We start from the raw sequence: 24,330 nt of genomic DNA on the forward strand, positions 1-24,330 counted from the left end.
TTATAGAGCTCTAGCGGACAGAATTATTTCACTAAAGTTTGAGACTTGAAATATTGGAACAAAGAATGAGTAAACCATAATAATGAGCTAAAAAATGCTAAAAGGATTCCAAAAGGTGCCTCATCAGAGCCTATATATCAACGTCTTTATTGGCAATCAGGAGCCAAAGCTTACTATGCCTTTCTCATCCTCAAGTTTTTTTAATTTTATTTTTTACCTCTTTAATATAATTCTGGAAGGCTCTACATTTTCAATGCAAAGTTTTGCATCAGCTAAAGGTATATTGCCACGGCATGTTGAACTAAAATGACTGTAATGTCTTTCATAATTTAGAAAAACTGTTGACTGCCACTGAAACGTTTGGCCATTAGGTGAAATATTGTTGTGGCAATAAAATTGTTAGGGCTAATCACTTTGTACTTTCCAACTTGTACCACTTATTTACTTGTACCCTAAATTTCAATTTTGAACACTTTATGCCATAAACTCTCAATTTTAAATACTTTGCACTATAAATTCTCTAAGTTTTCATCTCTCCTTCTCCAATGCTCATCTAGCAGGCATTTTTGTTCTTCATTTCATTCAGATTTTGCCACTAAAGCACTCGACCATACCCCAAGTAATATTTCAGAAAGTAACTGTAGATGAGTAGTGGGAGAGCCACGTACTATTGAGGATGGGCAACTGCCCCCCTCAAATATAATAAAATTATATAATGGTCTTGAAAATTTTCGAGATTTTAAGTTTGCACCATATTTGTACTCTCTAAATTTCATTAAACTCTCTTTTTTAGTTGTCCTGCCTCATTAAATTTAAGAAAATTCATTTCTCAATATAGATCATCCTTTGAAATTTTATATATTCCGCCTTATTCTACATTTACCCCCTAAAGACTCTTGAATATGACCTTCATACAAAGGAGTTGTCAAAGGATCGGGGTCTAATCTCCGAGGTCACTCTGACGAGGATATCATGAGTTCCTGATGAGGATAATCCTTTATTGATTATCTCATGTGTTGGGATAATCATTTAGTAATGTTGGGCTCTGAGAGAGCCAAATTCGGGGAGAATTTAATCATGAGTTAGAATGGGAACCACAACCATGGGTTTGACACCACATCCAACCCAAAACCTTAAAGCATTGGATCTATGGATCATTCCCACTTATATGTTCCTCATTCTACTTATCTCTTTCCGATGTGGGACATTGATTCCCCCAACAAGTAATAACAAGTAATGTTACCAAGTTGTTGGGGAGTTTATTCACTTATCCATTAATAACAGGATAAGTCTTTATCTATAGACTTGGACAAAATTATACTTCGGCTATATCCAATGAATGGCCACGATAGCTCGGCCATGCTAATAATTCATCGGCCTGGAAATAAAATACGTTCGAATCATCCAGAGATTTACTTGCAAAGTGAAGTATCAAAACCCTCTGCTGCATACATTTTCTTCATAGAAATGCATGAATTAAGGATCAGGTTCTCTGTTTTTCATATCTTTTACTGCTTCAATTGAATTTGGTTGTTAATAATCTCTACAATTTGTTTACCTCTATCCTTTGCCTGGACATGTATGAACTTATCTCTGCTTCTCTTTGTTTTAAGATCACTTATCTTTGTACTAAGGTCTAAGAGGCGGGCCAGGAAGGTTACTGGAATTTTATTGCTTGGCCGAAGCAAAATTTTCTTGGTTGGCTCTCTTTTATCAATTTGATTAGCCTGGCCATAAATCTGGAAAATCATCTGCAAAATTCTGGACAAAGCACAAATGCAATTCTGGAAGTCTGGGCAAAGCAATACTGAAATTCTGGAAAGTTGTCCCCAAGCTAACTGCAGTTATTTCTTTAAACTTAAAATGTGAAAAAAGTAGTTAGTATGTATAGATCATTTGGCATTTCTCATAAATACTGGATTTAGTCTGGGTGCTCTATTGACCATGGCTTCAATCTGTCCATCTGAATTGAATCATGTGTTGTGATCACAATCAAAATCAATGAATTATGCGAAAGTCAAATATGAATTGGAATTTAATGCATTTTTAACCCTTAAGGTTGAGCCAAATTGGATATCCATTGGGTTGAGCTTTTAGCTCCAAGAAAAGGGTATTCAATTTGTTTTCCGTAGTTAATTTTGTCTAGGGAATAATGAAGAATTGACCTTGAGCTGATTCATGCCTTACTTATTGAGATATCTATTTAAAAAAATTCTTTTTCTAAAGAGTGGTTTGGCACCTTTTCATGCTTGAAGATGCTTCATTGCCATCATTTGAATCCCAAAACCTATAAGAGTGTGCCTGATCGCTAAGTGTCCATCAGAGAAATATTCTTTCTATAAAATAAACAAAACTCTTCATAAATAAACTCCCGTAGATCATTCTTGTGAGAAATTCAGAATATTTGTTATTTCACTTTCTTTAAATCTTATTATATCATAGAGGTAATTTGCCTTAACCCATTAGCAAATATTTTGTTGTAGTGGAGGCAAATAACATGTTAAGAATAGTGTCAAATACACTTCAAGATCACCGTCTTCAACTTCACTTTCTTTGATAACTTTAAATTTGTGTTAGTCAAAAGATTTAGTACTTTGCCTACTAATTACATCAACAGCAAATCAAAGAGCAATCGTGCGCCATTTCTCAAGGGTATCATTATTGTTACATTCATTCAACTCTTCCGCATCTGAAAAAGCTAGCTGCTTAGGGCATTACTAATTTCTTTTTCTAATTTTCTTTTAATTTTTAGTATCAATTGGGAATTGATTTTGCAATAGTTGTGAGTGATTGTTTCTCCAGGCAAGTTGGTTACATATAGAAATTACTTGTTCTTGTTATTAGCAAAACCAAAATCTTAAATAAATATTTATTATATCTACGGACATATATTAGTTATATAGGTACAACTATTTTATTTCATCAAAGGAAATTGGAAACAATGTGGAAGAAGGAAGTTGCCATTCATAATTAACCTAGTAGTTACTTTCCATAAAAGAAATGGCTGGTTCATGGTTATTTCCTTTCTGTCAAACCTTTCCTTATTTTCATGTTCTTCCAACTCCTATATATATACATATATACATACCGTGTTTAAGAGTATATCCCAAAGAATTCAGAAGAAATTAAGCCATGGATTCTGTCATGCAACTTGTCTTCCTAAGCTTTGCTGCCCTCTTCATCTGTGGTAAGTATCTGCACCATATTACACGAGTACTTTTATGTATGCATGATTTGTGGGTACAACGGATTTTTGTGAATGCAAGAATGTAAAAACGTCCCAAGGAAAAACCCAAAAAAAAAAAAAATACAAAGATTTTTGTAGCATTATTGTTTAAAAATATATCAAGAGAACTAAATTCAAACATATAAACTATTGCCCTTATCAATATACGCATGCATTGGTAATGATGTAGCATTAGTTTGTGTAGAAAAATTGCACTTTTTGTTATTACGATTAGGGGAGAAGCTTCTGCGTTAACCATAAATTTCTTTATTTCTTTAGAGATCATACTTGTGGGAGAAGAATGCTTCTTTTTTTTTTTTTTTACTTTTTTGAATCAAGGGAGAGATGGAATATAAGAAGCGAGGAGGTAGGACAAGGAGTGGGAGAAGAATGCTTACTTATATCTATAGATGTAAAATTCGTTCAATAATATCTCTCTTGCTGGATTTTAAATACAGTTGCCCCGACATGTCATATGCAAGCTTAGTACTTTAATCACTATAATTTTTTGAAATTTCGACATATTAAATCTTTATTATGTTTAAAATTATGTTAAAACTTTATAAGTCTAAATATACGCTGAATTAAAGATTTGCTGGTATTTTGAGTAATCACTTAGTAAAAAAGGTACACTTTACTGTATATTTTTTTGGTTTTGGGGGGGGGGGGGGGGGGGGGGGGTTATATATATGTTGCATATTCACTACACTTTTATTCTCTTAAAAAAAGAATTAAAGTGTTAGTTGAGATGGAAGGTGAATACATGTATTGGAAACTTATTTTACACCAGATGTGTTAGAACAGATAAGCTGGATATGTTAAGTGTTTCATGCTTTCTTTCTCACAACCTAATATTCCCTAACATTATACTGCAGGTGTTCAGTCAGCTCAATTTACCTTCACAAACAACTGCCCCTACACAATATGGCCAGCAACCGTATCTGGTGGAGGGGTAGCACAACTGCCCACAACTGGATTCGAATTACCCTCCAAGTCATCAGTCTCCATAGAAGTACCAGCACAATGGTCAGGGCGTATTTGGGCAAGATCGTTTTGCTCTAACGACAGCTCGGGGAAATTTTTCTGCAAAACAGCAGACTGTGGATCAGGTGAAGTTTCATGCAATGGTGCAGGTGCAATTCCACCGGCAAGTCTGGCAGAATTCACATTGGCAGCAAACAATGGGATGGATTTTTATGATGTTAGTCTTGTTGATGGCTTCAATTTGCCGCTTTCGATCACCCCACAATCTGGCTCTGGAAGCAACTGTAGAAGCACTTCTTGTCCTGTTGATTTGAATGCAATCTGCCCTCAAGAATTGGCAATAAGAGATGACTCTGGGGGAGCTATTATTGGCTGCAAAAGTGCATGTTTGGCTTTTAATCAACCACAGTTTTGCTGCACAGGAGAGTTTGGATCCCCACTAACTTGTCCACCCACAATTTTTTCATCATACTTCAAGAACCAGTGTCCTCAGGCATATAGTTATGCATATGACGATCTAACCAGCACTTTTACTTGCACCGGTGGACCAGACTACCTTATTACCTTTTGTTCTTGAGAGACTAGACTAGGATTTTTGGGGTCTTGCTTAGATCGTTTGTTATTACATATTCGACCTGTTTCAAATGATTAGTTGCTAATATGCTATAATGCGTTTAGATAAGGGAACAATGTTGTCATTTGAGTTGGACCTTTTACCTTAATCCATCCATTTTAAGTTCGAAATTCAGTGTAGGTTATTGAAAATATGCGAATAATTTGGTGAATCAGACTTGTTTTGCATTTATTATTTATTCATTGTTTTGCTTTTTGTATTTCTTTTGCTGCAAACACTTCTCAATAATGGGGGTACTTGAGAAGTATATCAAGGCTATTAACATTTCATCTTGCACCAAGTACTTTTTCATACAACTTCTTTCTGAAGTTTTAGCAACAAAAAGAGTTCATTTATCTCTGTGGGATATGTTTTCATTCCCAAACGAACGTACAAATGATCTCCCTATTTATGAAAAAGCACAAGGGTATCTGCATCATTTTGCACAAGGAGCAATGCCAGTCCATTAGAGGTGGCAAAATGGGCGGGATGGGCGGGATTTGCTTGGGTTTGAGATGGAACCGAGTCATATGGGTTTGGGCCCAACCTTACCCATATGTGTTTTGGGACTAACTTGGGCGGGATCATTTTGGGATGGGTTTAGATTGATCCCGCCCAATACCCAAATTCATTTTCTACATATTTTTTTCCTTTAATTCATTTTTTAATTTTATATAATTTTAATATTTTTGATTTATTAAATTCTTTTAGTTTTATTAAATAAACATGCAAGTGCTTTATACTCAAGATTCCCACCAAAAATTGGATTAACAAATAAAGGAAAAGATAGATATACAACCATATTCCAACATATATCAAGATGGCGAAGGTCCCTAGGATGTTGAATATTTATCCTTATCATTGTCCAAGGATGACAGGTCTAAACTAACTGAAATGGTGGAAATTCTTGTGGATAATGACTAGGAAGACTACTAGATTATATTCGCTGGTATGACTATAAAAATTGTTAAAGATAATTTTTGAATCTAAGATTCCGTTTGGATTGACTTTTTTTTCAAAAAATAAGTTTTTCAAATACAATGTTACAGTAATATACAATAACTCAAGAAACATCCCATCCATATTAATATATCAAATATTTCAAAAAAATTTTATAGTAAAAATTTTTCATATACACTGCTACAATAAAATATTTCAAAAACACCTACCAAAAACAGCTAATCCAAACGGAGCCCTTGCCATTTGAGCCCAATGGGTACCCAAGTATTTCCCATCCTTTCCCATTCATTAATGGGTATAGTTGGGATGTGTTCCAACTTAAACCCAATACCAAATTATAATACCCATCCCGCCCAAAGTTCCTTTGGGCATGAGTAGCCCATTGGGACTTGGGACAAATTGCCAGCTCTACAGTCCATGCATAACTTTTTGCTTTCAAGGCCAGAAAACAAACGGGAAGAAATGTTGAGAAATATATCTGAACATATTCAAATCAAAGTATCGGAGAAAAGTGAACTAGCAAGAATTCAAGAAAAACGAGATTGAAGATAACAGCTTTGCGCAGCATCACGAATCCAATATTCTCCTAGGTTAGTTGCCAGCAGTGACGGAGCCAGGACTTTTTCCTTAAGGGGCCAAAATTTTTTCGAACAAAATGACCTTAATATGTTATGTTCAAAATAATTTTTATTTATTTAAATATATAACATCTTAAAATACCAAATATTAACTTTAATTATAAATATATGTCTATTTCATAAATATGTAATATAGTCATAACTAAAATTAAGACAAGAAATAACTTTTGATTAAATATCTTTTTTTTTTTAGTATAATCGGGAGGACTCGAACCCGAGACCTCTTGCTTATACTCCCTCCCCCCTCTCCAAAAAAAAACGATTAAATATCTTATAATATCATAAACCACCTAAGTTGCACATTATGAGAAGATGCTCCAATATGTCACTTGTACAATAACAAATATATAACTATGCAATATAAATATAACTATTTTCAATTAAAAAAGATAAAAGTTATAGTAGCATACCTTGAAATTTCATCCTCTTTTATTAAAAATAATTTGAGATTTATGTTCTTTTACAGAACTAAATTCATGTATAATTGAATCAATGATAAATTTTCAAACAACTTTCTTTTTTATGTACATTGTTATACAATCATTCAATAAATTATCATTTATCTTGTTTTGAAGTTTTGTTTTGACTATAGAACGGAGCCAGAATATTTTCCTTGGGGGGGGGGGGGGCAAATTTTTCTGAACAACATTATCTTAATATGTTATATTCAAAATAATTTTCATCTATTTAAATATATGACATCTTAAAATATCAAATATTAATTTTAATTATAAAGGTATGTCTATTTCATAAATATGCAGAATAGTCATAACAAAATTAGGATAAGAAATAATCTTTGGTTAAATATCTTATAAGATCACAAACTACCCAGAAAAAATGCTTCAATATGTCACTTGTGCAAAAATAAAAATATAACTATGCAATATAAATATAACTATTTTCAATTAATAAAAGATAAAAGTTATGTTAGCATACATTGAATTTCAACCTCTTTTTTGAAAAGTAAACTGAGTTTTACGTTCTTTCATAGAACTAAATTCATCTATAATTGAATCAATACTAAATGTTTGAATAACTTCCTTTTTTTATGTACATTGTTAGATAATCATTCAAGAAATTCTCTTTTGTCTTATTTTGGATCTTTGTTTTGATTATATTCATAATTGAAAATATCCATTCTATAGTTGCAGTTGACATAGGAAGAGTGAAAACAAATGTAATCAATATATCAAAAACAGGATAGATCATTCAATTTCTTGTCTTCACAAAGCCTTCAAGTAATTATTTGTACATTTGTATATGGGTCAACAAGAGTATAGATCACTAATTTTAAATTTTTTATCAATTAGGCTAAGTTGTATATTTGTATATGGACTAATAAAGTAGTTATTTTTGTTTTAGCCCATTGATAATTATGAATTGAGTCTTTTATTATAATATATCAAATTGGGTCAATTTACTATGGATTATTAAATTATATGTTTAATTTTTGAATGTTAAATAATTAGCACAATAAAAAATAAATAACTTTTTTTGAAGAAAAAATTAAATCAAAGTTAGCTAATTCATATACACACACAAATATATATGTATATGTCACGCCCCGAGCCCGCACACGCCAGCCACGTGACATCCATCGTATTCTCAAGTTCCGCTCAAGAATACAAGGCAACATCATACTGTACTAAACATTAAAAGTAGTAAATAATATAACTAGACAAAGTGCGGTACAAATCTCATATGAAGGATAGCCTACGAATATCTAGAAAATTCGTACATTTATTCTCTGGTTGAAACAGCGGAAACAAAAGTAAATAAAACTAACAACTGGAAGTAGCTAACTTACTAACTTCTACTCACTTAAAACTAATAAAAGTCATTCTCAGGGTCTTCTATGTAAATCAACTCATACTCTTCAGAATCTGCAAAATGATAAATAGTGGGTTGAGCGACAAGTCGCCTAGTAGGTAATATCTACCCTTCTGTTGGACCATGTACTCGTAACTTTATAAATACATATCAAATCATTTGCACATAAATCACCTCTATAATTTTGAAAGTAACGACATTTATAAAACAATCAATAGTAACAAGTGGCAAGTAATTTAAAAGCATCTTGTTGATAAATGAACATGGAAAATCATAAAGCCGTAGATCCTTTCGTCTCAATTCACAAGTCTCTTCATATCCATTCATAAATCATTTCATATCAGTTCATAAGCCTCATTTCAGATCAGCCTAGAGATTAAATCCCTTCTAGGCGGGCAACCAATAGATTTCGCGACTATCGATTGGTCTCGTTTCATTCATGGGTCAATCGGCCGGATTTTATACCAGGCTACCATAACCTTGTCAATCGACCAGACTTTATACCAGACTACCATGACTTTATCAATCGGTCAATCGGTCGGACTTTATATCAGACTACCATGATCTTGCCAATCGGCCGGACTTTATACCAGGCTACCATGGTCTCGCCAATCGACCGGACTTTATACCAGGCTCCTATGTCGGTTAGACAGGACTATAACCCCTACCGTCTATTCCATGACTGTTTTAAGTTTTACTTGTCAAAAATTCATTTCATATGTCATATACATAAACCTTTGCTTTCATAAAAGACTCAGCTCATTGGTATAGAATAACACATCAAAACATTTCAAATAAGTCACATGGTCCATTTTGGTATGGTAAAAATATAACTTTTATAAATATCCAAGTAAAGCATTTAATCAAATACATTTTATAATAACATATCAAAACGTTTCAAATAGGTCACATGGTCCATTTTGGTACAGTAAAAATGTAGCTTTCATAATTATCCAAATAAAGCATTTAATCAAATACACTTCGAGTTAATACAACCAAATAGGATTGAAAACAAAAACTTTATTTTTGCACATCTAAAAATCTCAGAAGGGTAAGTACCACCTACCTCTGTTTGGCTGCTCGAGTAGGGCTATCTTAGGTCTTTTAAACTTGTGTTGTACCTATCAAATGCATAGGTTTCCTAATTAGTCGTTATTTCCCATAAATGCATAGATATACAAATTCTGAGTAGGTCAAAGATTCATGTCTAGACCATTATATGAACCCTAACAGTATTCTCCCTAAATTAGATGATTTTTATTTTCGAAAAGTTTCCTAATTTGGAAGGTTTCTATTTTTAGAAAGTTTTCACTTTTGGAAAGTTTCTTAATTTGGACGGTTCTCAAGTTGCAAAGTTTCCTAATTTAAAAGAGAATAATTATTCATAATTCCGTTTATTATCTTGAGTATTGTCTTACTATACATATTTATAATTTATAATCATTCATTATTATTATTATTATCGTTCTCGTCGTCGTTACTTTATTTTATTACCACTTATATATCTATTTGTTAATTAGTTACTATTACCTTTCACTTTATTTCTAGTTTTAAGCGTGTGTAAGTATTATTATTATTATTTATGTATACATGTACATATATATTGACTCATTATAGTTATTGTCTTAGTTTATTCCGCTCGTATTTATATTTATATTTACATTGATATCCTTAATTTATTTCCTCCATGTCTATATTGTTATTATTCCTACTACCATTGTTTTATTAGTTATTATTTACTATTATTATTATTATTATTATTATTATTATTATTATTGTTATTATTAGTATTGTTATTATCATGATTTTAAGCATCTAGTTTAACAATTTAGAACTTACCTTATATGGTCTAAATTGACTTAATAAGACTAGATTAAGATATTTTAGATTCCCATTTAAGTATCTTAAACGTAATCAATTAAGTATAATTTTAAATAACTAACCCTTCAATTCTAACAACCACTTTAGATTGGGTCCTGAATTTTAATACTCATGATACATTATAAATTATATTTAAAATTTATTTATTAACCATTTACTACATTTTATATTATATTTTGATCTACATTTAATTTGTCCCTTTTTTTCCCTTCTCGGATTGGACCCATGGTTGGCCAAAAAGGCCAACCATTTGTTTGACCATGGTCACCAGACTTTCTGGCGACCATTCCTCCCATTGGTTGGCCGAAAAGGCCAACCATATACTATGCCTATTATCGCCAGGGATACGGGGCAGGCCGACCGCTCCTGAACAGTCTCCTCACAATAAAAAACGTGAGGAGACAAATGAGCCAAGTCAGCAAGGCTGAAGCAGGGTAAAGAACGACGCCGTTCCAAATAAAAAAAATATTGACTTCCAAACGGGAGCACATGGAGTAAATGGAAGAGAAGTAGATTTTGAAATTCAAGTTGAAATTTGAATTAGCCACAGAAAACAAAACTGAGGGAAGAGTCTTGGCGTGCTTCTGAAGGTAGTCTATTCTGACTGACCGCTCACTGAAGGTAGAAAGCTGAAGTTTGGGTGGGATTCGACCTATTGGGTGTTTCTAGGTGAAGTGGGTGTAGTCTACTCTGATGAAGGTAGCAATTGACAGAAAATTGGTGGAGAGACAGGCGGCAAGGTAGAAGCAAACAGAGACGAAACCAGAGTTTGTCTGTAAAACTGAATAGCAGAAGCAGCTGTGGTCTTCGACTGGGTATGAGAGTGTTGTATCCAGTTTGAATGCAACCAAGGCAGGCGGTAAGGTAGAAGCAAACAGAGAAAATTGAGCATCTCACGAAGCCAAATTTTGTCCTTCAACTTAATAGCAGAAGCAGCTACGTTCTCCGACTTCGGTGAAACGTAAAATGTATTAGCAGACCAAGGTAACGTGAGTGAACCATGTCAGTAATTTTGGGCAATAATTTGTTACTCAAATACACATGTGTTATATGAAGGATGAAATTAGAGTCACTGAAGACATAATATGAAGATGATAGAAGAATAGTGAAGTTGTACTGTATTTGTGTGTGTGTACCATATCTGTGTGTGTGCGAGCATTCAACTTTTCAGTGATGGACTATAATGGGATAGTAGTTATTGGAAGACCTAGGGGTATGTATTCAAGTAAACTGTCGAACGGAATTAAGGAAAGATGAGAGAAACAAAGTCACATTTAACAAGTGAATTAATGTACATCCTGTTATAAATTAGTTACATGTTATAGTCACCGTATTACAATTGATATGAATCATTGTGCATGTAGTAGTTGGTCCATGCTCATGCAGCAATATTAGTTTGCCCCTCTCCTGACCATGCAGTGTGTATAAAATAGAGGCGTGGAGTTGAATGAGGTGAAGTAGAGGAAAAGACATATATGTGAAAAATAAATGGGTGAATCTTGTGTTGTAAGTAAATTACATGATGTAAGAAATATATTACAATGAGTAGAAAGTGCTTGTTTGGCCCTCAAAATGTAGAAATAGTAGAAAATGCAGAATTAGTTTATGCAGTTGTCATTAACGAATAACATAAGGTCCAGTGAGTTAAAGAATCTAGAATCAAAATATAATCACCAGCGTGGATGTACATATAGTTAAAATAGACTTACATCATGTGACCAATACATTACAGTCCGTATAACTTAGTGTACATGGAGTTGTATTTGTACATAGATAATGTCGTTGTCTTAGAGTAAAAGTAAGGTGATGTGAATCATTAATCATATTGATAAACGTCATAATAGAATTTGATATACGAGTAATGTGTGATTCATAACACATTATGAATGGTAATATACATTTATATTGTCGTATATATACATACTATTCATGAAGTATTGCAAATTAGGGTGTTTGATGCATAATTGGCAGGAGTAGAAATAATGGATTACAGCAAATTGGCAGAAGATCAAACCCCTGAGTTAGGAATGGAGTTCAACAGTGAAGAGGATGCGTACAAGTTTTACAACAAGTATGCCTTTAAAATGAGTTTTAGTGTACGTAAAAACTATCTAAATAAAGACAAAGATAGCGTGACCATGTCTAGGAGATATAGTTGCTGCAAGGAAGGAGTAAAGCGCAAGTATGAAGGTGATGTGATGCCAAAATCGACACAAGTGCCCACGAAAACATGGTGTAGTGCTAAAATGGTTATCGTGTTGTTTAGAGGGATAATGAAGTACCGTGTGCATGACTTTGTCTTAGAGCATAACCATGAGTTGCACATTGCTCAATGTTCGCACATGATGTCATCACAAAGAAAAGTGAGTGAGGCTCAAGGATTCCAAACTGAAATAAGCGAGGACACTGCATTTTCATTGAAACAGAGCCATGAACTTATGGGAAAGGAGGCAGGTGGGATGGGAAATGTGGGATATACTCGGGAAGACCTAAAATGATATCTTCGTACTCGACAGGAAAGGAGTTTGAAATATGGAGAAATAGGTAGCATGCTGAATTATTTTCAAGAGCAAACACTCGAGAATCCATCGTTTTTTCATGCCGTACAGCTGGACTATGAAGAACAGATAACGAATATCTTTTGGGCTGATGCAGAAATGTTAATTGACTACAACTTTTTTGGAGACGTAGTCACATTTGACACAACTTACAAAACAAATAAAGAATACCGGCCACTTGGAGTGTTTGTGGATTTTAACCAATATAGGCAAATTGTGATATTCGGTGCTGCCCTTATGTATGATAAGACTATAGATTCTTTCAAATGGGTGTTTGGTACATTTCTAGAAGTAATGTGCAGAAAACGTCTAAGTACCATACTAACCGATCAAGATCACGTCATGGCAGCCGCTCTTTCAGTTGTCATGCCTGAAACATTTCACGGTTTATGTACTTTCACATAAGGCGTAATTTTATGAAACATCTTGGCAATCACTACAAGGAAAATAGTGATCTTCCATACATGTTTGGTGCCTGCATGTATGAGTTTGAAGAAGTGGAACAATTCAATAGGGTATGGGAGGCGATGGTGAAGAAATACAATCTTGAAAATAATGAATAGCTCTCCGGGTTGTATAAAATTCGTGATAAATGGGCAGGGTGCATGATGAAAGAAAGATGGACCGCGAGAATGCGAAGCACCCAACTTAGCGAAAGCTTGAATGCAGCAATTAAAAATCATTTGAAACTGGATCATGACCTTGTGCAGTTCTTTAGACATTTCAATCGGGTGGTTGATGAAAAGAGACATAATGAACTGATCGCATAATATAAAATGAGGCAAAAACTCCCCATGATAGGGTTAAGACAAACACCTATACTTGTACATGCATTAGAGACGTATTCACCAACAATATTTGTTGCATTCCAAAATGAATATGGCGAGTCAACAGCTATGGTTATATTGAGACAACAAGATACAGCGATGATTGTGGAGTTTGTGGTCATGAGGTATGATGGAGGACCTGAAAGAATAGTGGTATTCAACCGGAATGATCTAAGTGTACATTATAGTTGCAAAAAATACGAGAATGAAGACATTTTATGTGGGCACGCGGGCATAAAAATAATTCCTCCTGAATACGTTAATAGGCGATGGGCAAAAAGAGCTCGGACTGGAAACTGTTTTGATCGACGAGGACGGAAAGTTGTGGCTGATCCTAAAGTAATGATTTCAACTCGTTATCAGGAACTCGCTCCAGCCATGATTAAGGTCGCAACTCGAGCAGTAATGTCGGAGGACACCAACAAAGTAGCAATCACTGTCATATCCGATTTGGCAAAAAGAGTTGAGTTCCTCCTCTCAGAAAGCGAAGAGCAACCTTTGCAAAATAAAAAAAATCTGAATATGGAGGAACGGAATAAAATTGAAATTGTAAATGAAATGGGGGAGGCAGTAGTCGCAAGAGGCATTAAAAAACGAGGCGGTGAGAAGAAAAGTAGAGTGATGCGAAGTTGGGTCGATAAATTTGACAGAGTAAAAAGAAAATCTAGATTATCAAGAACTACACAGACTACGGTATGGATCAAATTTTTGTACTTGGGGAACATCTATACTAAAACTAAGTTATTGTTATACTATTAACTAAAGTTTAAGTACCATTTATTATGAAATAATATTATTGTCGTGTCAATACTGTAGGTCTTAGAATTGGATCTGACATCGGTTTCATTTGAGGAATACATGTTTATGGGATGCCGTTCATCTACTGACTCTGTTTCGATTAGTATAAAATGGAAACGACTCTTGCTTTTATTTGGATATTTCTAACAGCATAAATAGTTACATTGATGTTACATTGTGTGATAATGTTGTTACGGCCGTCATCTCTCATGATATACCTATTTTGTTTGTCTTATACAATGATTTGACCCATACGAAACTCATAGACGCAATGAGTCAGACAGTGAATGCCCCTCCAAACGCTGTTGCTCCCGATATCGATGAACGTGAAACGGTATGCATACATTTAGTAGTTAAAATAAAGACTTTCTTGTTTGTGTAGTAGAGTTATCTTTTTTTCTTTAATTGTAATGGTGGGCACCCGAACGCTGTCAAATCATGCAAATTATGTAGTTAACGTATGCTCGCTTTAATAACATATTATTTTTTATTATTCGAACGTCCATCATTTGGCTAATCAGGGGCCTCCTGCAAGTGTCCCTACAGAATAGATGCATATCAGATTTCTATTTTTTTCAAACATAACTCCGTCAGAGATGTCTTAATGGTCTGATATATCATTTTTGTTATAATGTCTAGTCCAATTTAACTTTATAAGTGAGTAATATAGGCACTGGTAATGATTTGTTGACAGTCGATTACTTATACTATGTAATATAGGAGGAGCGTGCGGCAATTTCAACACACTGTGATGTTGATGCATATCATGTATTTGCACCATCACCCCGGGTGACAAACTTTTATCGTTACAGCACATATTTATGTAATGTTGTTAATTGGAGACTTGGACATTGTATATCATTAATCGTATGTTTCACTAATAATATTTGCTGATTTGCCATCTTTATGCATTTCAGCGAAGAAATAACATCCAAGGATTGCAACTACGCGTTGACGTCGCCTCCTTTGAGAATGAAGTTAATGAATGATGTGTAACTATATTTTTTGAATGAGACATTAAGTGGTTGTCCAAACCTGGGAATGCTGCATATGTACGTTACAAGCAGTTAATAACCTATGACAACTTATTGACGAGGTTGTACAGGCATCATTGATGTTCGCTCTTTTCAAATTTAGACAAGTGGATTACAATTGTAATCGCATCTAGTGTTAGTAGTCATCAATAGTTTGTATTGGGTTGTACAAAATTGTTAGGAAATTATAAAGTTGGTAGAAAATTGAAATAATAATTTTATAATAGAATTGAACGTGTTTCTTGTGATCGGATATTTTTCACTAAATCGACCATAACAGTTGAATGACTGTCGTGATATGTATACTATTCTACTACATTCAATTGCACACCTTAATAATATATTTATTGGCATAGATCGCACCGCCAAAGGTACGTTATATAAGATAACACAATCTAAAGTATAAATTGTCTTGATTTTGTTACGATGCTAAATTCGAATTATCATTGGGCTATTTTTATAAAAACATTATCATTTAGACCATTTGTTTTGCATCGCTTGACGAATTTAGCACACCATTGACATGATGTATCACAGGCACATCAATTGGTATTACAAGTTTTTAGGTTAATTGAATTATGGTCAAACTAGATCACGACCACATGTTGGTAATAGGTGCGCATAAGAAAATGATTCCTTGGAGAACTAATTTATAAAATGAAGTTTTACAATGCAACAAAAAGGAAGAACGAGCAGTACACAATGGGTTACAACCAGTTAGGGATATGTTACTGTTGCGTTACAATTAGTTACGACTGTTTAACAGGCATGATTAATATCCAAATATGGTAAGCAATTTGTTTGAGTAGAGATTATAATGAGTATAGTTTTATTGCTACCCTGATGAACATTGGACTATATTCCTTGTTATCAATTGTATCCCTTACAACACCTGGAAATGCCGTCATGCATTAGACAATGGGATATGTACCTTTGAAAGTCATCGTCGCTTGATTCAATAAAGTCAGATAGGTCCGGGTCGGATATAAGCATGGGATCTGCTAAAATGTGTTGAACATCAAATTATTTTCCAATGCCATTTTTTTTGCGGCCTGGATCTCGTGGAACCTGTGAAACCTACGCTCCATCTGCATAACTTCTCGCTGTAGTCTATGTAATACGCTTGCATCATTAGCTTGTGGTCCTATAACAAGATCCGCTGACCTTGTTCTCGGGACGCGGAGGCCATGCCAGCGACAAAATATCTCGAATTCCATTCTTCGCTTACGAACAAGCTCCCATATGGGTTCATGGTCCATAACGAAATAGTCAGACGGTAGATGATCGTTAACGGTATTTTTAAAAATGTGACTAGCTATTCTCAAAGAGTTGTTGGTGTTAAGTGGAGCGTTCCTGAACTCGCGTTTGGTATCATATAAAATCCTCCCGTCTGGTATTTCGTACTTGCTTATGGCATTTGTTGGACCCAACGATACTTTCCGTCTTTTTTGCCGAACATTTGATGGTGAGCTTATATGAGATCCTTCGTTTGTGGATTGCATGACTATGCAAATACCTACAGCTTTTTGGTTGGATGAAAGGAAGGATCTATTGATAAAGAATTGGGTGGGAGAAAAAAAGATGTAGAAAATTTTAACGGAGCACCTATTTCAAACCATGCATAGTAAATGATTTCTTCTGGCAATTTGACCAACTGCTTGCTGTGTCATTTCATACTGTTCTCCACGGGATAGTACTCCTGGGTGAGTAGATGAAGGCATGGCAACCACCTATTAACGAGAGAATAGACTGAACGTTTGGTCAAATGGATAATGTGTGGATGAAATAATGGTTCAATTCGATTGGGTCATGACCTGTGCTCCAACAACAATTGGGTCAGGTGAATACCCAGTTATACGTTAGTCACCTTATTTTTCAAGTATAACAAGAAGTTACAACCAACATATGTATATTACAAGAAGTTAATAAGCTGTTACCGCTTATTGATGTGCTTGTACAGGCAGCTTGTCATTTGCCTGTATGTTAAAACTTCGATAATTTATTTACAATTGTATTAACGATGAGTATTACAGATAGTATTACAGGCACTTCAATAGGTATTACTCCTTCAGTACAGAAATGAAGTTACAATTGGCGGCTCGGTCTGGTTCCACATGACCACAAAATAAGTAACAGTTTCGCAGAAAAACATGATACTTCGTTGGGATAAATAATTTGAAAGTAAGGTAACTAATATTTAAAATACAACAAGTGTGAAGTTAGAGGAGGGTTGAAGAATACTAATAATAAATTTCAGGCACGGGTTCATTGCCACCCATTAGTAGAATGAAATGAGAAGTGTGAAGTTATTTAAAATAAAAAATGTTTGTGTAGTAATGAAAGGTGGACGAAAAAATTTTTGTTGTTGAGGGATATACTACTGCAACCGCATCCTTTTATAGTCCGCAGGACCCGCACAATGTGCTAAAATATCACTGGACAACGCATTCCAGGCCAAACAATTTTGTCATGGCAGTGGAGGCTATAGAGTTCGATGCATGCCATTGAACTGTATCAAATCTGTTCAGATAATAAAACAAATTATGCAGTTTTTATCATGAAATGACCTGTACACCAATATTAAGGGTCACGTGAATAAAGAGTTACACATCAGTGACCTGTACGTTTCACTATGTACGGATTGCGTTACAACCAGTTAGGTGTATGTTACAATTCATTATAACTAATGAATTTGCAGTCAGTAGCTTTTCGTCTGCTCTATTTAAAATTGAATAATATTTCAACTAGATATTCCCCGATGTTACAACTAGTGATAATACAACTAGTTAATATTTGACGAACCTTACCTCTTCTCTTGTTTGTGCTATTGCCCTTGGCAGAAACGATAATTCCTCCCACTGATATATTAAATTTCTTAGACACTTTATTAAGTATCTTTTGAGAATAGTTACGATGATCGTTTCGAACCCCAAAAATATTGCGTAGCGATTCCTTCTCGAACATCTCATTAAAATAGTGAGATCTTCCCGAACGCATATGAGGCCAACTAGTACATCACGGGAGAAGAGACTGTAGACTCACATGCAGTGCTTGAACCATGTCAGATAAGATTCCTTACGAACAAAGCGTCAAATTTGTAGTATCGAGAGTCTTGCTACGTGTTACGTGCTGTTGCTAATTAGTTACAGGCTTTAGCACAGTTTTTTGCAGCTTTTATCCTGAAAGGACCGTACATCAACATTTTGCCCTTGGTTACACTCTATTCCCTTGGTCAATTTATGATCCAACCTTTCAATGCTCTGTTCGGCCTTAGGAACGTCCTTTTCATCCAATAATTGTCAACTAATTTGCAGTAAGGGTTGTTCCTGACACTTAATTACTTTTCATTGTTGTAAATAAGAACGAACAAAAATTGTAAGTAAGAACGCACGATTTGTGACTAGATATGCACTTTGGTGTTGATCAAAATATAATGAGTTGTTGTAGTTCCACTATGAAATATCAAGTTCGTGTATTAAGGTAACCATATAATCTCGTTTAGCTCAATAAACTTAATAGTGGCAGGCTTGCTGATGTCATTAACACAGAATAATTGAGTAGCGCAAGTAAATTCAGATGTAAGGTTTTCACACTTGCTAGTTTCCATTTAACTTGGATAAAAAAAAATATGTGTGTTTTCATTGAACAGTACACTCAAAAGTCACAGACAGTGCGAATGAACTTACATCTACGACACTCAACCAGCGAAGTCCGCTTCATATGTCTTCCAGTCGTGCTAACGTGGGGTCAGCGAAAAACGGCTATTATTAGCAGCAGCAGGGCGATTAAAATCGAAATCGTCAAAAAGGTTTTCATTTGATGAATGTCACTCTGGATGCGTTGCACAGGCTGCGAGAAGGTGTTTGATTGATGGAGCACTGTTGCGGGACTGTCGAATGAGCTTTCACTACTTATTTCTTGTCGATTACGTGAGGTGGGGTAATAGTTAGTTTGAACAAGCTCATCATCCCTCCGTATTGGATGAGCCCAGGCGAAAAAAGAACATGTTTTTGCCTCACAGACGAAGTACAACAAGCCCTTCGTTGGTTTCTCAAACTCCACGATCTTCAGGTTAGCTCTTTTCCCACAGTTACAGTACCGATATTGGTACCTCAACTCACTAGATCCACCACCAATATTGCTAGATGAAAACATTTAGCAACCATGTAAAACTCCTTTGGGACATATGATTAGAGAATATGGGGTGAGAGGATGAAATAATGGTTGTATTGATCGGAATGGTTCACACAGGTGGCAGTTAATATGTGGCTGCTCTCAGATATAAATTAGCAACCATGGAGTGAAAGTTGTAGCAGTGTTTACGTACAAAGCGTTAAAGAGGTAGTACCAGATATTCGAACAGTGTTACGTGGAATTACTAACCAGTTACGAAAAATTGCTGCTGTTATTATCAAAGGAACTTAACAATAATTTTTTACCACCCCTACTGGTTTGGGGTTACTGTAGCTTTTTTAAAATAAATTTGGGTGATTGATCTGCTTTAGTATTTAAACTGCTAATTATTTATATCCATTAGAGTTTGAGGTTTGGTCCAATGTCAATAAAAAGAGAGTATGAATTGGAACCAAAAGTAATATCTAACGCAAATTTTATGTAAAGACTTATATTTTCCCTATTAAAAGAGCATGCAATGAAAATTTAAAGGCAAATCTTGAGCGGAGTTACCATCAATATGTAACAATCCGTCAACATTATGTAATTGTCGCCAACGTTTGGGGTAAACTGGTCATGATAAAAAGGTCAATTTAGAAACAAATATAATATAATTACTCGTTCGCATTAAAAGAGTAGTCTGGCGAAAAAAGTAACTAAAATTTTTTCTAACAGCCATAATTTATTTTTTATGCAATCGCCGTTTGTTATCAAAATCCATTTAGATGAACCAATTAAACTTGCAATTCAACCCTGATGAGCGGTTGTCACACAACGGTTAAGTCATAGCAGACGATAATTGAAAATTTACGATAAAGCACAACCGAGACAATTGATATACAACATAAATAACTAATTATGTCATAACCGGCATTTACACATTCCAATTTGGCTTGCATTAAGCCTTCCAAAAAAAGTTGTTTAAGTGATCCGACATTAAAGATGTCCTTCATCAGGGTTCTAGGCTTTAACAAAAAAAAATTCTATGTTTCCAAGCAAAATATCTGCACTTCTTGATAACTGTTTACAGAATAGTCTCAACTTCAGGACCCCGGCCAATACTTCGACTATCTTTTTTTTTGGAATTTGCGAGGTCGCTATGATATCCGCCAATTTTGAATTCTGCTCTGACGTGCACAATCGAGCCGTGTATAGTACTCGATACTTGCCAATATTAGTCTAGAACAGTCAAACCAGAAAATTATGTTAGACGATAACGTGTGAAGTCTAACAATATTTTGTTCATAATACAATTCAATCATGCCAGAAAGTTAGCAATACCTTATCGATGCGCACAGGAAACTGTCCAGTCCAATGGCCCAGGAATACCATTGTGAAGATACCGCTGTCGTAACTAAGGACAACATGATACAAGGTAGTCATCAGTGCAAAATGAAGTAAAAAAAGTGAAACAAGGTGATGAATATGCTTGATAAGAGAACATAAATTAATTTACACTCTATCTCGCAATTGATGCGGCACATCAACAACTTCTAAGGAAAAACTTGCAAAGTCAATTTCCTTGCCAAATTTGGTCGCAATAACCAACCCCAAACCACGCTTCTGCAAAGCACACAAGTTAATAAAACAAAGCACAAACTCATATATCGGATTAAAAAAGGCTTACAATAATTATTAAACTTTATTCAACGTACCAGATGATTTAGAACATCCATATCTTTGCTTTTTGGTTGATTAGTATTGGGGTCTAGAAGGTGAACTACTCCATGCGAGACATCAAAAGAGTAAACAAATCAATGCTCCCCATTGCAAACAGGGGCCAGTATCTTAAACACAAGTGCAATTTATTACCCAGCCATACAAAAGTATATTATTAATTTAGGACTTATTTTGTAAATTTAAGTAAAAAGCATCTCTACAAATAGTAACTACATACCAAATGACAGTTGGCTGGATCTGCTCCCGCTTCACGACTCCGTATCTTGAATAACTTCGTCAATTTGGCAGATAGGCTGATATTTGAAAGTGATTCAAAATTTGGCATTTTCATAATGCCTTCCTGCGAGCGTCAACGTGACACAGAGGTTTGGGGATTTCAGTTCCATTACTGATCCATTTATGTTCAGGTCTTAACAAACTACAAATCTTGGGTTAAAAAATAAATTGGCCGATACATGGTAAGTGTAATTTAAAAACTCACAACTGCTATGGGTTCAACGATGTAACGTTTCACCTTATTCTTTACGACACCTTTTCCTCCCCAATTTAGCAGGCGAGCAAACATGTCCATGACCTGATGCTTCATCGATTTATTTCAATTAAATGTTAGCAAATAAATAATATAGAGGTACTGTATCATTAGTCACAAGGCAGCTTGGAAAAGTAAGCTAATCATGGCGATGAACATTAAATTTCCTAACCCGATTCGAGACATGCATGCCATTGCCAAGTGTCTTCAAATCAACACGTGTTAGGGAGAACTGAAACATTTGAACCAGTATGTCCCTACCATTGCATTACACAAGATCTTACAATAATTAGTTTGTACAATAAGCAACTCTGTACAGCTTAAAAAATTGATGGAAAATGCTGATATCGGACTAAAGCCTTGGCGAGAAACTTACTTGGGATTCTTGTTTGGGTCCCATGCGTAGGCAATAACCCCTTTCTCATACAAGTTAACTGTCACATGTGCCGGCAGGATATACTCGGCCGACCTTAACATCGTGCTCTTCTTCGTTGTCCGAGTAGGCCTTTGATCAACCTCCTTCCCTGAGACAATTGAAGACAAGGATTAAGGGTATCAGAGATTATGTTATAACTGGAGACTGTAAAAAAGGGTGTTGTGCATGTAATTTGAGATCAACGTATTTGTAATCATCAATGAACACTTTGTAACTTTTAATTAGAGTATATATCAAAGATAGCCTGAATGTACGTAAGTTCTCAAAATGCTCTCTAAAACTATTCTGTATTGTACATTCATTTATTAACCATGAAAATATAGACAAACATATTGAACAAACCTTGTCGATTTCGACCATATGAACGCAGCCTTCTCGAAGTGTGTGCATCAAATGCAGGATTTTCATGCTGACTGAGATGTAACGGTTGTTCCTCGAGACAATCATCTACACCACATTCACGCCTGTTACTATTATGCAGCTCCTGCTGTTGTTGATCTTCCATGTTCGCATGCAGCTCCTTGCTCATCTCCAAGAAATCATTGTTTACTTTAGCTGGTCGTCTATTTTCAACACTTGTGACTGTTATCATTGGTATAACAATGCCTGAAGATGGGCAAGGACCTTCATCCGTTTGCCCATTATTATTTGTCACTGTACCTTTGCCATTTCTATGGTCCTCTCCCTCTTGCTGTCCACTCACATTCATAGCAGCATCTCTTGCTCTACCAGCTCCTTCATCATTGCTAGCCTGAAGGTTTTCATCATCATCTTTGGCACCCGCATCTTCATCATCATCTTCCTCGTTCTTTTCACCATCATGTCCTTCTTCTGCAGATTCATATTCAGATCCTTCTTCACAATCGGTATCCCGGTGCATTGCCAGCCACCTCCTGGTCCTTATTTTTTCCCCCTGTGCAATGATTCGACCAGATCGCATGCTGCTTTTCCCCGCTGATGCGAAGAAATGATTTTTGCAAACTTCAGTATCCTCCGTTGGCTCGTAACAACAATTTTATACAGTTCTGAGAGCTCAGCCTGCAACATTTCAAAAACGAATTCTACAGACCTCTTTTACACAATCCAGCATGTTACAACGAGTTATGACACGAGTAACATTTCACAACCAACATGCATTCTGCTTTCCATATCATATTAATGGTATGGATGCATGTATATTCCATATTTATAGGATGTATGCATGCTTTGTCAAATTAGATCTCTACTGGTATACAATACGTTTGCATACATTTATCATTACCAAATATTGAGGTCAATTACGCATACCAGATCAGGGAGAAGTTCAGTCATCGATGAGCCAACTTCAATCTCCACCAATTCATATGGTCCAACCTACTACAAAATATATTAGCAACCCTCAAAATGTATATGAATTGGAATACAAATTATTACAAGTTTATTTGAAACATATTGTTAATAATACCAGTCTCACCAACTTTCTTTTTCCATAGCTGCCAAGATTGTCAATCTCCAATGCATCTCTCTTCGAGATTAGACCATCTGTCCATGCCTTTGCTATTGGAATAGTTCTCGACACTTTATGTTTTAGTATTGACATTCGATCAAGATAATGAATCTGCAATATATATACATCGAAAAATTTTAATGTCATTTTGGTCGACTAAATTATTGTCTGCCTTATTGTTAATTGTTTCATTTTGACACACGATACCCCAATTATCGTATTCATATGTCATATAATTATTATGCACACACTGCCCTCACAAAGTGGTGTGTGGTATTCATACATGCCATATTCATTACAGTCGTTTTCAATGCAGCTTGCAAAGGATAAATATTCTTACCAATAGCACAAAAATGCATCCCCCAACGTATTGGTGCTGCTTTTTACTTTTCTTCTGCACCTCCAACACCTTATTGCATAGTACGTTCGTAACATACTCTGCCCAATTCAAAGTGGCTAGCTTATCAACTTCTTGCGTGCAATTTCAAAGTTTTATTTTGTGCTCAGCCCTAGTGCTTGTAGCAAAGAGGCATCCACAAGCAAATGCAACAAACAGCCGTTTGAACTCTTCCCCAGGACTCATGGACACCAACTCATTTGGTAGCTCTTTCCATTTGTACGTCCTATGTCTTGGTCCAGATCCCCCCACCTCGCTAGCATCAGCATCTTCAATTGGT

At 35.2% G+C, this 24,330-nt stretch overlaps 1 protein-coding gene across 1 annotated transcript; it reads left to right on the top strand.

Moving 5' to 3' along the window:
* The first annotated feature begins 1,335 nt into the window (after window positions 1–1,335).
* On the top strand, window positions 1,336–4,787 carry LOC113770872 (thaumatin-like protein 1). The gene is made up of 2 exons (XM_027315490.1): window positions 1,336–1,463; window positions 4,097–4,787. The coding sequence occupies exons 1-2, from the start codon at window positions 1,336–1,338 to the stop codon at window positions 4,785–4,787; spliced, it is 819 nt and encodes a 272-aa protein (XP_027171291.1).
* The last annotated feature ends 19,543 nt before the right edge of the window (window positions 4,788–24,330 follow it).

The sequence above is a fragment of the Coffea eugenioides genome, chromosome 1 (assembly GCF_003713205.1).
Source record: "Coffea eugenioides isolate CCC68of chromosome 1, Ceug_1.0, whole genome shotgun sequence".
Taxonomy (NCBI): domain Eukaryota; kingdom Viridiplantae; phylum Streptophyta; class Magnoliopsida; order Gentianales; family Rubiaceae; genus Coffea; species Coffea eugenioides.

Excerpts from the sequence above, each read along its gene's own strand:
- LOC113770872 (XM_027315490.1), top strand. The coding sequence starts at position 1,336 with ATGAATGGCCACGATAGCTCGGCCATGCTAATAATTCATCGGCCTGGA. Across the intron at positions 1,464-4,096 it reads GCTGCATACATTTTCTTCAT|TGCAGGTGTTCAGTCAGCTC; the intron begins AGAAATGCATGA and ends CTAACATTATAC.